Consider the following 13,312-nt stretch of genomic DNA (forward strand, 5'->3'; position numbering starts at 1 on the left):
CTGGTGAGGATTGTTTGAGCCTGATGGCAAATCCAACCCACCTGTAGCTGGACTCGAGAGAGAGGGTCACGAATTGAGTTAGAGAAAGTAGTATGTAGGTTTAGTATCTTCATTTATATAGTATATTAATGTATTTTAGCGTAATTATAATAAAGAAATCATTCAGCCTTCTGAATTGAGTCATACATCATCATTTCTTCCCATTGGGTTTGCCTGCATTTACAACCGTGTGGGCACCGTGTGCATCATCCCACTTGTGCCTGGCTCCGTGCAAGGATCAGGAGCAGGGAGTGAGAGAGGAACATTTCCCCAGCACAGCTCTGGGGAGGCTTGAGGAGATTTGCACCACACAGCACTCCCAGCACACACCTGAGTAGCTCCAACTCTCCAATGCACCCCCAGACTCCGCCTGTACACACACTTTGCTGTGCTGCGAGGCTGAGGAGGCAGAGGACAGGCCACACATCACTTCCGATACAAAATATTTTATTCCAACACAGCAACGGTGAAGACAGGCAGGGAGAATAAATTCACTGAAATGCAGCACTGGAATGAGCAGATGAGGGAGGAAAACAATCCATAAGCAGAAACCACTGCTTCCCTTTCTTGCTGCTCCTTGTGATTCACTTTTAATGCAAGATAAAGCCAAGGAGTTTTTCACAACTGAGATCTCACACAGCACAAATTTTCCTTTGCCAATAAGTTTTTAAATTTGAAAGATAGCTTTTCTTTACAGCAATCTTGCAGAAGGGGGCAGATTGATGCAGACATTTAAGATGCCATTTGGAACCAGTTTTTAAAAAAAGTTTTTGTCATTTTCCTTCTATATGAGTTCTTAGAATGTGGTTGCTGTATAAAATAGATTTCAAACTTTAAATTCTTCTTAGCATCTTTCTCTAATATAAACTGTTAGTGAATAATGAGAAATTTTACATCAAAGTATTGCCTTTAAGAGCAAACACTACAGAACTACGTAAAACCCAAATTTTATGGATTAAGCTCTTCTATGGTGAAACCATTAGAAAGACATGGACAATTTATGGAGCTCCATATGAATTTTGTTTAGTTTTTTACTGATGTTTATGCTCTGGGGTTCAAGGGTGAGTTACTGGGATGAAGTTTTCTGTCTAGATTACTTTTTTCCTAATAAATGCATTTTCACTTTACACTGTAACTGTTTGACACCAAAATAGGCACATTATTGTTTTGTCCCAAAAGCTTTACAGTTTAAAAAAAATTATACTAGAACTTGGTATTTCCACTTCTTATCAGATAGACTTTTTGTGGAACCACACAACTGCTGGATCCTTGTTTATGGTTAATGCAATGCAATAAATGTCAGCCATCATAGGAGAGGACTATCCTGTAAAGCTCTATTAAAAGTTTGTATCAGAAGTTTGTCCACCTGCAACAAAAGAACATGACTTGTGGTAATACAGAGCATAGCACATATTCTTGAAATACTCAGGAGGGTCAGGAGCCTGCCACGATTTTGTTTAGAAATTTACAAACCTGTTTATTCCCTGTCAGATTGCAAAAAATGCTACAAAGGTACTTGAACCTAAGTGAACTTATCTTGGACGTAATTCATGCCTTGGTCCTGATGAGTATTCTACACTGTTCTGTTCCTAAAATCACCAGTAACTGAAAAAGCTGCAGGAAAAGAATCTCAGTGCACTGCATGTTACTTTGTTCTTGTTTCAGCAAATGTAGATATGTACTATATAGCACTCCACATATGACAGTTTAGTGTCCTATGCACCTTCACTTTACCTGAGAAACGTATGTATGGATGTTTACTACACCTGACAGAAATACTTAATCTCCAAATTCTTCTAAAATATTGAGAATTCCATATCCCACTGCAGACTGCTAAACACTGATATACCAGAAAATGAAAAGGACAGACACGGGAGCAAAGAGCATCCACCCTCCTGAGCCTGTGACCCAGCCCATCGCGCTTCACAGGGCAGCCTGCAGCAACCCGGAGCCTGCGGATCACTAATGGGGTAAATAAATAAAAACAAGACGCGAGGGCCAGCCCGCAGCCCTGCCCGAGGCCCACGGCCCTGCAAGCGCTCAGTGCCCCGCGCTGTGAGGGGGGAGTGGTGACCCGGGAAGGGGCCGCGGTCCCGAGTTGAGAACAGGGCCCGGGAAGGCCCCGGCGGGGCGTGGGCCCTGGTCGGCGGGCGGAACCTCAGGCGCGGGCCGGGCGCCCCGGCCGGCGGCGGGGCCGGATACGCCGCTGCACCAGCGCGGCTGTCGCCGTTCCGCGGGCGTGGCTGCCCGGATCCAAGATGGAGGCGGCGGGCAGAGCGGCGCAGGAGATGAGCCTGGCGGCCCTGCGGCGGCACGACCCCTTCATCACCGGCATCGCCGACGTGACCGGCCAGGTCGCGCTCTACAGCTTCAGCCCCAAGGACAACGAGTGGGTGAGTCCGGCGGGGCGGGCCCGGCCGTGCCCGCGCCCCGGCAGCCGCCGGGCCCGGCGCTCCCTCACGGGGCCCGCGCGGGGCCGAAGTCAGGGGTTCGGGGTTTGGGCGCGTTCCCCCCTCCTGTGCTGGGGGAGAGGAGCGAGAAGGAGACGGAGAGAGCCGGCGAGAGGGAGAGGAAGAGGAGGAGAAGGAGGAAGAAGGAGAGGGGGAAGAGGGAGAGGCGAGGCCGTGCGTGCGCTCGGGGAGGCGGCGCCGCTCCCCCTCGGGCCGGGGCAGCGCTGGGGCTGGAGCGCGCTTTGGCTGCTGCTGGCCATTGACTTCTCTCGCTTTTAATGGTACTTTGTTGTTGTTGCTCGTGCCTGTTACACAGAGCCCTGATTCGGGAAGAGAGGAATTTAAGATTGCATGATTGCATTAAAGCATAGTTTTGGCTTGACCGCCGGGTTCATCGCAGAGCCATAAAAATGGGAATATGGGGAACTTCCCGTGCAGCCCTGGAGCTGCAGCAGCTTTCCTCGACACGCCCGTGCTGAGGGTTGCTCTGGGAGCTGGAGTCTGCCACAGAGCCATGCCCACAGTGCTACCGTGCTGTGCTGTTGTGGCTGTCCTTGGAGTAGAACTGGAACACAACCTCTCGGATATTTGGAGTCTGCTCAGAAGGGGAAGGTTGTGGAACAATGTGTGTGTATCACGTCGGCAAATAGAGAGAGTGAGCAAAGTCTTTTGGAAGTAGGTTTAACTTCCTAATTTTTCTAATTAAAATTTTTGGAAAGTTATGAATATAGGGGAGCATAATTTTTGACCTGTGATGTCAAACCTTATGGAAAAATATGGATATTGTAAGTCTGTAATTAAAACACAGTACAAAACCTACCTGTGTGAACAAGCACATCCCTGAAGTGCATTTGTTGTCTTTTGTAGGAGAAAACCGACATAGAAGGGACCTTATTTGTGTATAAAAGGTAAGGTTGCTTTGGGTTGGTTTTTTGGGGGAGGGGGTATATAGTACTGGCGATATTTGTTTTCTTTCCTTAAGAAAACAAGCTCCAGATGGCTTCCTGCAGAGCTTTCATACTTATCATTTTTTGCTTGTCCAGCTGTTAACTGCTGTGTAGTCATTCAAAAAGAATAAATTCTGCACATGGGTGAATAACTCTGTCAAAAGCCCCTAAAAGTATTGCTAGGAAAGTGTAAAACTTGAATGCTACATATGTACCCACGTCAAAAACTAGTTTATTGAGCTTATTTTATTAATCCAATAGCATTTGTTAGTGCATTGAATTTGTTTAATGCCAAGTCTCCCTTTGTCTCCTAACATCCATGAAGCTGATTATGAAAACAATAGACATGAGAAATTAAATAATGAATTTTAAATTACTCATGGAATATATCATAAATTTTTGTAAATGGATGAAGTTACCCAAAAGCTGGAGATTTTGTAATGTCTGGTTTTGGGGGTTGTCCAATTTCCTCTCAAAACCATGGAAGAAATTTCCAGTTTTCTAGGACAGGTAAAAGGACTGAGGAGGAGAACCAACACATAAAATCAATCATAAGTTCAGGTTTTAAATTATAAGCAAATTAAAAAATCTAAATGAAATAACACTTTGTTGAAGGTAAGAAAAAGAAATAATGCAGACTTAAGCCATCCTGAAGCAGACTGTCATAGTTTGGTTGTTACAATATTTTATCCCAGTACTGTGTAGGGATTTGAGTCACAGTTCTTTTGCTTCAGCTCCCAGCTTGGAAATACGTAGTGTAAGAAAGTATTAGCCAAACTTAATAAAAATAAAATCAAAAACCAAAGCAAAAGCTTTGTGTCACTAGCTGATGATTTCAAACAATTATGCGAGGTGCATTAAGGGACTCACTTGTGATGGTAATGGTTGTTTACCCTGTCCTTGGAAATTCATGAGAGATTTTTGGTGTCGATCATTAGGTAAAGGTGGCCACACTGTTACAGAAATCTTTACATTTACCAGCTTATTGTGTCTGATTTTTAGCCTACCTTCATTGTTGTTGATTATACACCATTTTACAGACACAGTTCAGTGCAGACAGGACATTCATGCAGCAAGAAAAAACAGATCTAAAACTATCTTGAACTTTCAATGCTTGCTCAGTGTTTTCTTTTTTCATTTGGTGTCCAGAAAAAATCTAGATAAATAAAAATTGTTTCACTGAGCAATACAGTTCTGAATAATTTACTTTCAGGATACTGGCTTAAGTCCTTACTTGCAGAGTCTCCCTTTAGGAAGAAATTACTGTTTATGGTTCCCCCTGTAAGTGTACTTCATGCTGTTTAAAAGACAGCAGCTCTTTTTTTTATTGTCATGTCTATTTACAATAAGGTAATGGTGCTGTGTAAGTGGTTTGGTTTTTGTCCTCTAATAAAAAAATTCTGAAATGCCTCAAAACGATCTTATATCAAGTATTGAATACGTTTGCATTTTAATGGTGGACCTGCCCTAGTTTTTTTTAATAGATTTCTCAGAGGCATATCTTTGATTCAGCAGTTTAACAGTGTAGAATTGTAATGTTAATCCTAATCCTGCTTTGAGGTAAGTGTAGTTTGAAATTGAAATTAGGTGGCATGCCAAGAAATGGCATAGAAAAACAACTGTAAGAGCTGCAGGACTGCTAAAACTTCATGTAATAAAGCAAAGGAAATTTGAAGATAAATTCATAACTTGGTTTCAGAAAATTATTTTCGTTAATGAAGATATTAATCCTTGGTTTTGTTTTAATTGACACAATAGGTCAGCTTCTCCTTACCATGGTTTTACAATAGTGAATCGACTGAATATGCACAACCTGGTTGAGCCAGTAAATAAAGATTTGGAGTTTCAGCTCCATGAACCTTTTCTTCTCTACAGAAATGCCAGCTGTGAGTATAACTGTGTCTACTTCAAATAAATTTCAGGTTCAGTTTTATAACCTAGATGACTTCTGATTACTGTGATGTCTGTTCAAATATAATCTAATGGGGCAGGTTCTAGTGAAATATCTGATGATGTTTTCTGTCTACAATGCTAAATTTACTTAAATAGCTGTTCTATTATATTATCATCACCGCCTGCTTTCAATTAAAAGCAGATATACTACCAAAGTGCAATATTGCTCTGGTCTTTAATTAATGATCTGATAAGTTTAGATTAAACCCATCTCCCTCCTCCATCAGAATGTCTCTCCTTGATGGGAACACTGCTTTGGCTGTGCTTTGGTGTTCCTAATAGACCAGTCAAATGTTAATCCCTTCCTTTTTTCCACTTGGAAGGTCTCTGGGATCTGTAAGAAGCAGGATAGATTCCATCCTGGTGGCAAAGAACAGCCCAAGGCAGATGGCCTCCCCTGTTTCATAATTGTAGCAATTTTCCTTTCATAAGTGTCACAAAGAGGAAAAAGTCAAAACTGGTCAGTAAGGTGGAAAGTGTAGGAGAAGGCAGCAGATTGGGGAAAGTACTGTATTGAGTTGGGTGTTGCAGTGGATTGCTTGGTTTGCAAAGAAGAGGAGCTGTAGATGGAGGTGGTAGGAATAGGATGGACCTCAAGGTGTCAGGAAAGAATTGCAGCTCTGAGGTTGGTGACATAAGGGAAACAAGAAGTTTGTTTGTTTGTTGGGACTGCTGATGGTATAAGGAAACAGGAGCTGCTGTGGAATCACCATGGTGTGACAGTGACTAGAGGATCATTCAGGGAAGGAATCACAGAATGATCTTACAGGTTGGTAAACAGCTGTATGATCATCACACCAAACTGTTAACCCAGCACTGCGTGGTCCACCAGTAACCCACGTCCCTCAGTGCCACATCTACACATCCTTTAAATACCTTCAGGGATGGTGGTTCCACCACTGCCCTGGGCACTGTTCCAGGTCTTGACAGTCCTGTCCATGAAGAAACTTTTCCTAATACCCAATCTAAACCTCCAATGGCACAACTTGAGGCCATTTACTCGTGTCCTATTACTTCTTAGTTGGGAGAAGAGACTGAGCACCACCTTGCTACAAACTCTTTTCAGGTAGTTGTACTCAGCGGAGGTATAAGCTGTGAGTTCATTAAAAACCCGTGAAGTCAATTGTTTTCCTTGATAAAAGCTCTCCTTTTCCTGTGGGACACTAGTGTGTAAGATCTGTGGGAGGCTCATGGGTTTAGGACAGAGATGACACAGAATAGTACAAGGAAGGGAGGAATTCATACAGCGGTCAACAAGGAAAAAATTACAGACTCAATGTGGGAATTGTATACTGAAGTAATCAGGATTATTTTTTTTCCTCTTATTTCTTTGCTATTGACATTTTTAAAGACTTTGGTCAGAAACTATTCTTTCTTTCATTACCCCATCCTGTCTCTAGTGATTGCAGATGGAAGATGTCCAATGCAGTTAGTATGTCATGAGTTATTTTCTCAGGTGCCACAAATAAACTGCAAATGAGTTTTCATGCCCTCTGAGAGTGTTCACTTTGTTCAAATACAAGCTTAAAAGCATTGAAAATGGCATCTAAGCTTTTTATTCCTCATAATTTCCACACCACTCACTCTCTTACATTTTGCATTAAGCTGTTTTGCTTTGGTTTATTTTATTTTCCTTACATAAGGTTTTCCAAGTTTTCTCTCCTCTGAAAGAGTTAGAAAACAAATTATATGGTTGAATTGTGTTAAAGCTGTTTGCCTTTATTTGCACAGTATTTGTGAATTTGCAGGCAAATTTGGATTTGCAGACAAATTTCAACACGTGTATTTTGTTTGTCTGGGTAGATCGGGAGATTCTTGTCTTCATGCAGAAGGATCTCCAGTTCTGCTCTGTTGCCTGCTGGCATGAAAAATCTTTGCATTTTTGGAACTAATTCAAATCAGAGGTTTAAGCCAGTGGTTACTATAGTGTATTTCCAAGGACTTAATGTCATGTGTCTCTAGTGGCTTAAGGTGAAGTTCTTCTGAGATCTTTTAATGAGTGAAAGAGGATGGACTGCTAGTTTGTGTAAGGAAAAGCTTCCTCTTACACAACACTGTGTCTTGTAGAGTGGCTTTTACTGCGTCCTTTAAGAAATCTACTGTAATCATTAGAATCCTTTTATGAGTAAACCCTCTATGAGTGATTGAACTGCTGATTCTGTTTCCTTAGCTTACAGATAGGCAATGGCTCAGACTATCCAGTAAAAACCTAAAATCATGTTTGGCAGAGACAAACAGGTACTTTGTGCCTCTGTAGTTACATTGTTACAGGATCAGTCGCAAACACGGAGTTTTGTGCTTCACCAGGTTGTGGTAGAAACAATAGAAGATGATCAAAGCAAAATTATGTCACCATGCATTTGGGGAAGGTTCCATGTCAACAATATTTATATTCAATGTGGTACTACTGTGTTACAAACTTCATGTTTTCACTTTGTTCTGGGATTCTGGCTTGACTGAAAATGAGGCCAAGTCTGTTCTGTGCAGCAGATCAGACCTCTGGCATTTCTGTCTTGAGCAGCGCAAAAGCTGTTTTGGGACAGTGAGTAACCTGCTCCAGTCTGTGCAGAGCTGCTAATGGCTTATGTGAGGAACTTTGCAAGCAGTCTGCAAACATTGTTTTTGCTTGGCTGGAGGCTGTAAGAATGATTTGCCTGTTATACTAGATCATTATATTTTGGTGGGGTTTTACTGTTCTTTTGTAGTTTGATTTCTTCAAACATTCCTGCTATACAAAGGAATTGTTGGTTTGCTGTGTATCAGAATTTACTTTGTTAAGCTGTAGATGTAAGATTCTTTATCCAATTGCACAGAGGCATTTTCATACTCTCAGACCAAGTCTGGGTAATTGCCATTTTATTCTTCTGGGAAATTACTGATTTTCACAGATCTTGTGGGGAATCCTCCCATTTTTGCAGGGTGGGGGATGAAGGAAACTTTCATGGGCATTGTGGAAGGAGAACAGATACAGTATCTTTTTATATCTGCCTTTTGCTGTTCTCTGAGCACAATGGAAAACACTTGGGTCAATTTGTTATTCATTGTTCTGTGAAGTTCCTCCCCACATCCCAATCTTACCTTTTTCATATTTCATCTTTTAATGGGGAGATCTTTTCTCACTCCAGAATTTTTGTTCTCAAAATTGTTCTGGGTACATAATATGTTTCCAGCCCCAAAAGAATGCCAAACCCAAAAAGTTGGATATAGTGCTGCCCCAAAACTTACCCCATTTATTTCTGGGGCATGCAAAGATGATAAGAGTGTGGCTAAGAAACTGTGAGACATTACACCACTTGTAGTGTTAAATAGAAAAAAGGTATTCTTGTTTTCACTGTTCTGAAGAATTATGGAAAGCATATATCACCAAACATGAACAGATCAAGAAATTGCCAAATTGAAAAGAGAATGTTTGACTTACTGGAACATATTTTAAATTTAGAATTACTCTTAAAAGGTAAAAAATTTGAGATTATACTCCATACTTAATGTGCCATTTATTATTTCTTAGTCTGGAATAGGTATTGCCAGGTATATTTGATCCTTGTTGAACTCTCCCTCTGGACACATGCACATTCTTTACAGAACTCAGATTATTTGTTCATTAAATACTGAATCCCATTGACTTTTTGGGTTTTTTTATGAATCTAAGCTTGTTTTCTCTTGTCTGTGTTTTCTGGAAAGCATGTTAATCTCTAGTTTAAAAAATGCAATACAATTCAGCCAGTAACAGTAATAACAGTCCAGTCTGAAGTTCAGTACTTCCTTTCAATCTGTAATGTGAGAATGTGTAGCTGTTAGTTAATAATTTGCGTAATAATTGAGGAAAATTAGTCAAAGTTTTAAGCACTGGTGAACTTACCTCCTAAAGTCTGCAGGAAAGATTCTTCTGAGCCTTTCTCATTTATAACTTTTCCTTTGTATCGGTGGTGTTGGTCTTGATAAAAAGGGTTTTTAATCCAAGCCAGTTCACTTGGGAGGTCAGGCAGGCTGATTTCCATGGTGCAGAAAAGATAGATGTTTAGAATAAAAGTTGGGTATTAAAATAAATGGTCCTTGTTTGGTGTGGGGTTTTTGTTTGTGGTGGTGTGTTTTTTTCCTTGCTTCTTATTCCTGTACAAGGTTAGAGATAGTAATACAAAAACAACAGATTTTGTAGAGCTTTGTGCATATAAGTGGAAAACTCAGTTACAAAGTGCTGTCTTCTGAGCTTGTTGTATTATTGATGTAAACAACTTGTATCCTGAACAGCAGAAGTGAAGTGAGTTGCATTAGAAATGTTTCAAAGAGCTCCTGACTGTTTCAAAGCTGGTAAGGAAAGTCTCTTGTTATCACACATGTTCCATTAAGTGTAACATATCTCTGTGATTGCTGAGGCTGTCTGGCTCTCCAGCAAGCACATTAACCCAGTGGTTTAGTTTGAGATAAGAAAGGAGCCTTTTCTTCGTATCTTCATAGCAGAAGAAGCAATGCAAGCTGGGGGAGGGGAGGAAATGGTTGAACACTGTAAAGAAGTTCTAAAAATACTTTGTTTGACCCGAAAGTTGGCACTCTAACTGCAGGAGGTTTTCTTCTGTGGTTTGGGTTGCAAAGAAGAGATCCCTCTCCCTCCATAAAATACTCAGGTGGCAGTTAAAGTGTTCCTGAGCTTGGGTGCTGCTTGGCACCTGCTGAATTTCTCCATGCTCCTGTTAGTGGGATTGTGCTGTGTGATGTATTTGTGAAATACCTTTAGGTATTGAAAGCAATAGGAAAGGGAGGAGCTTTGCCCATTCATGCTAATGGTTTGTAAGTCTATGTGGCAGGGTAATATCTACGTGTAGGAAATAAATATGAAGCATGTCAGTGATATAGAGCTGGCTGACTGAGGAGAGGTGGCATTTCAGCTGACATTCATTTCTAGAGGAAATACAAGCGTTGAGAGAGAGAGCTTTATGTCATTTTGCCTTAAACTGTATTTGAGGTGTAAAATGATGCATATATATGCTTTTCTTTATGGAAGTGAGATCAGATTGTTGTCCATGGTTGCATTGTAGGAGGAGTTTCAAAATACGAGTCCTTTTCTTTCAAGGGTGTGAGAAACTCCGCTTCCAGTTGTTCTGCTTCGTTGTATGGCAACATCTAAATTGGACCTGTAAACTAAAACTTTTGTTTCCCTTCTACCAGCTCTCCATATAGTTAAGGGAAGTTTTAAACAAATCATCTCTTTGAATGAGTTGAGGATGTATTTGTACAAATGGCTAAACTGCCTCGGGGAAGGGAGTGACAGTGTCTGGAATTGCTGAGACTGGCAGTGCTGATGAGTCTGTGTGCACTTCCTCTGGCACACCGTTCCATTCTCAGTTTTCCCTTCCTGTGTCCCAAGCTTATTGTTTGTGCTCTTTTATGGCCTTTTGTGATGCTGATGCAGAAATGGGATCAAGGATCTGGCCTGGACTAAAATGTACCCAGTTGACATAAGGGAGAGGGGCCCCTTGGGGTACAATGGGTTAACAAAGTTGTGGGAATGTGGGGGTGGGGACACTGCCTCTTGCTGCTTACTTAAAATGAGACTGAAGTGAAACTACAATTTGAGAATGCAGCTTCATTTTATGTTGCCAAGGATGAGGCTTCTGCCTCACTTGGCTGTTCCTACTCTTAATCCAGATTACAGAAGAGTCCAAGACCTTCCTTTTGGTATTATTCAGTTGTTAGGCTTGAGCAGGAAGTCTTCCATAATCCTTCTGTTCTCTCAAAAGCTCTTTGGTTTCCCATTTCAGTTTTAATCAGGTTTTAAGGATTGATCCACACAAGTTTGGAGAGAAGTTGAGTGTTATGTGTTTAGATAACTATTTATAGGTCAGTGTCTCTAACAAAAAATTACGTATGTCAGAGAAGAACATAGATTATGAAAATGGATTACTTCTTTCAGTTTTATGAAACCTGATTTGTCTGTGGTGTGGGTTACTCATTATTCCAAAGGTGTCAAAATGCAGTGTGAATCCTACTGAAAGAATTGCTGATGATGATTACAAACTGAGGTTACTTGATTGCTGAAGATGCTGCCCAGCATTCTGTGTAGAAAAGCTGGATGGAAACATTCAGTGCCTTCTGTTTGGTGAAACTCTTGCAAGAACTGCAGTAGAAAGGTGCCATCAGACATAGGAATGTTCAGCTAATATTTATGCTGGGTATAGCAAAAAATCACATATTTAAAAAGAGCTGGTAAGAATCAACTCTGTCTTTGCTAATAAGGATGTTCTTAATTGAAGCTGCATGCATGGAAGAAAGTACAATATATAGGAAAATACATATTAAATTGTAATGGTAATGCTGTTGGGACACACACTTCTAGGAAGGAAGCTGGACTACCAGTACAGAAGGGCTCTTGGAAAGAGGAAGGTAAACATTCCAGCCTATTCCACTGTACTTACATTAATGCCCAAGTTCTTTTGTAATCTGCTTTGCAGCTTCATAATATTGTGTAAAATTGTTTTGCAGTGACTCCCTGTGATTGCTTGCCAGTAGTACAAAGTGGGAAGAAACCTCATGCTCTACACCAAACTGAGATTTGGATCTGCTCTACTTGTGGTCTTATCTAGGCCTGTTTCTGGCAGAATTGAGTGTGACTTTTATCATATGTCCCATTGAAATACTATGAAAAGTTCCATATCTTAATTTCTTCAGCAAGTGTGCTTTTGAAGCAGCTTTCTCCTCTTGGCAGTTTGTGTGTTAATGAAGTCGGGGAAGGGAAAGAGCTTTTCTTCAGTGCTAAAATATGAGCTACTTCTTTAGTCATTTAACAAACTGGAAATGCTGTAGGTTCCTATGCAGCAGAAAATCCAGCTGTATTAAACTGCAAAGTTTTATGTAAGCATTGGCTACCTGTATGAAATGCTTTTTTATTGGCTTATGTCTTTTGTGCATTGATTTCTTTGTTTATGATTTGAAAAGCTTTGTTATCTATTACTTAAACTGGAACCTCTAAAAAAACAAGCACCCAAATTAGTACATCTGTTATTTAATAAAAGAAAGAAAAGACATTTTGAGGATTTTGGCCCGAAAGAGTACACCTGGAATAAGTTGAAGGGACAGAAAAAGCTTGGTAAATAATTCCCCTCTTTGCCACGATTTGACATTGTTTTGAGTGGGCTTTACTTGAGGTTTTTGAGTATTTTATGGAGGAAAAATGTAAGTCAAGAAAGAAAAAGGATTTCACTGTGAAATAAAAATCTACCTCTAATGGGAAACAGTTGTGTAATTTTTTTAAAAGGTCCTTTCCTTCACTTTAAGTGTATTTATAATCCATTATTTCAGCTACATAAAATCATTGACATGAACTGCAGTATAAAGATGAGTTTTAAAAAGACTGAACACATTTTTTCAGAAATTAAAATACTTTCATGGTATCATGTGTAAAGTGTCCAATTGCCTTTGATGTTCTAGCACTTTATGCATTGACAAACTTCATAGGTGAGCTAAAATTTAAAATAACCTGCATTGTGGGCTGGATTCAACACAATTCTGAAGAGTTGTGGAGTTTTGTGGTGCTGGTGCAGCTGGGGGCAGTGGGGAGAGGAGCTGCTGTGTGGGTAAAAGGCCCTTGGGAGGATTGCTGGGGAAGGAGCAGCTCATGGCACTCCTGACAGCTCCAGCTCTGCAAATTTCAGTGGAATTTTACTTATTTTGAAAGCTAGAATGAGGCTGTCTTGCTGAGCTGAAAACCTTTTGCTTGGAGCCTTTTGCTCTCATTGCTTAGTCCTTGATACTTTCAAAGAGCGGGGGTGACTATGGGAAGTTTTAAGCTGTTGCATGAATGTGACTGTGTGATGGGAGCTTTGGTACTGCTTCCTTCTGGAGAGGGAACCTTCCAGAGAGCCTCTGACTGAACTGTCATGCTATAATTCAAATGTCAGTGTTGGTCTTTGGATTTGACAAATTTTAAAA

At 40.7% G+C, this 13,312-nt stretch overlaps 1 protein-coding gene across 2 annotated transcripts in view; it reads left to right on the forward strand.

The window, feature by feature from the left end:
• Window positions 1-2,234: 2,234 nt before the first annotated feature.
• The window catches only part of DCP1A (decapping mRNA 1A), a 31,844-nt gene continuing 20,766 nt past the window's right edge, over window positions 2,235-13,312 (forward strand). Inside the window, exons 1-3 of one of the 2 annotated variants that reach the window (XM_012572500.5) lie at window positions 2,235-2,432; window positions 3,357-3,397; window positions 5,195-5,322. In XM_012572500.5, the coding sequence (XP_012427954.5) occupies window positions 2,298-2,432; window positions 3,357-3,397; window positions 5,195-5,322 (304 nt within the window). In that variant the 5' untranslated portion in view covers window positions 2,235-2,297. The remainder of the gene's footprint in view (window positions 2,433-3,356; window positions 3,398-5,194; window positions 5,323-13,312) is intronic. The other variant, XM_030283016.4, reaches the window with a different exon arrangement.

The sequence above is a fragment of the Taeniopygia guttata genome, chromosome 12 (genome assembly GCF_048771995.1).
Source record: "Taeniopygia guttata chromosome 12, bTaeGut7.mat, whole genome shotgun sequence".
Lineage (NCBI taxonomy): Eukaryota > Metazoa > Chordata > Aves > Passeriformes > Estrildidae > Taeniopygia > Taeniopygia guttata.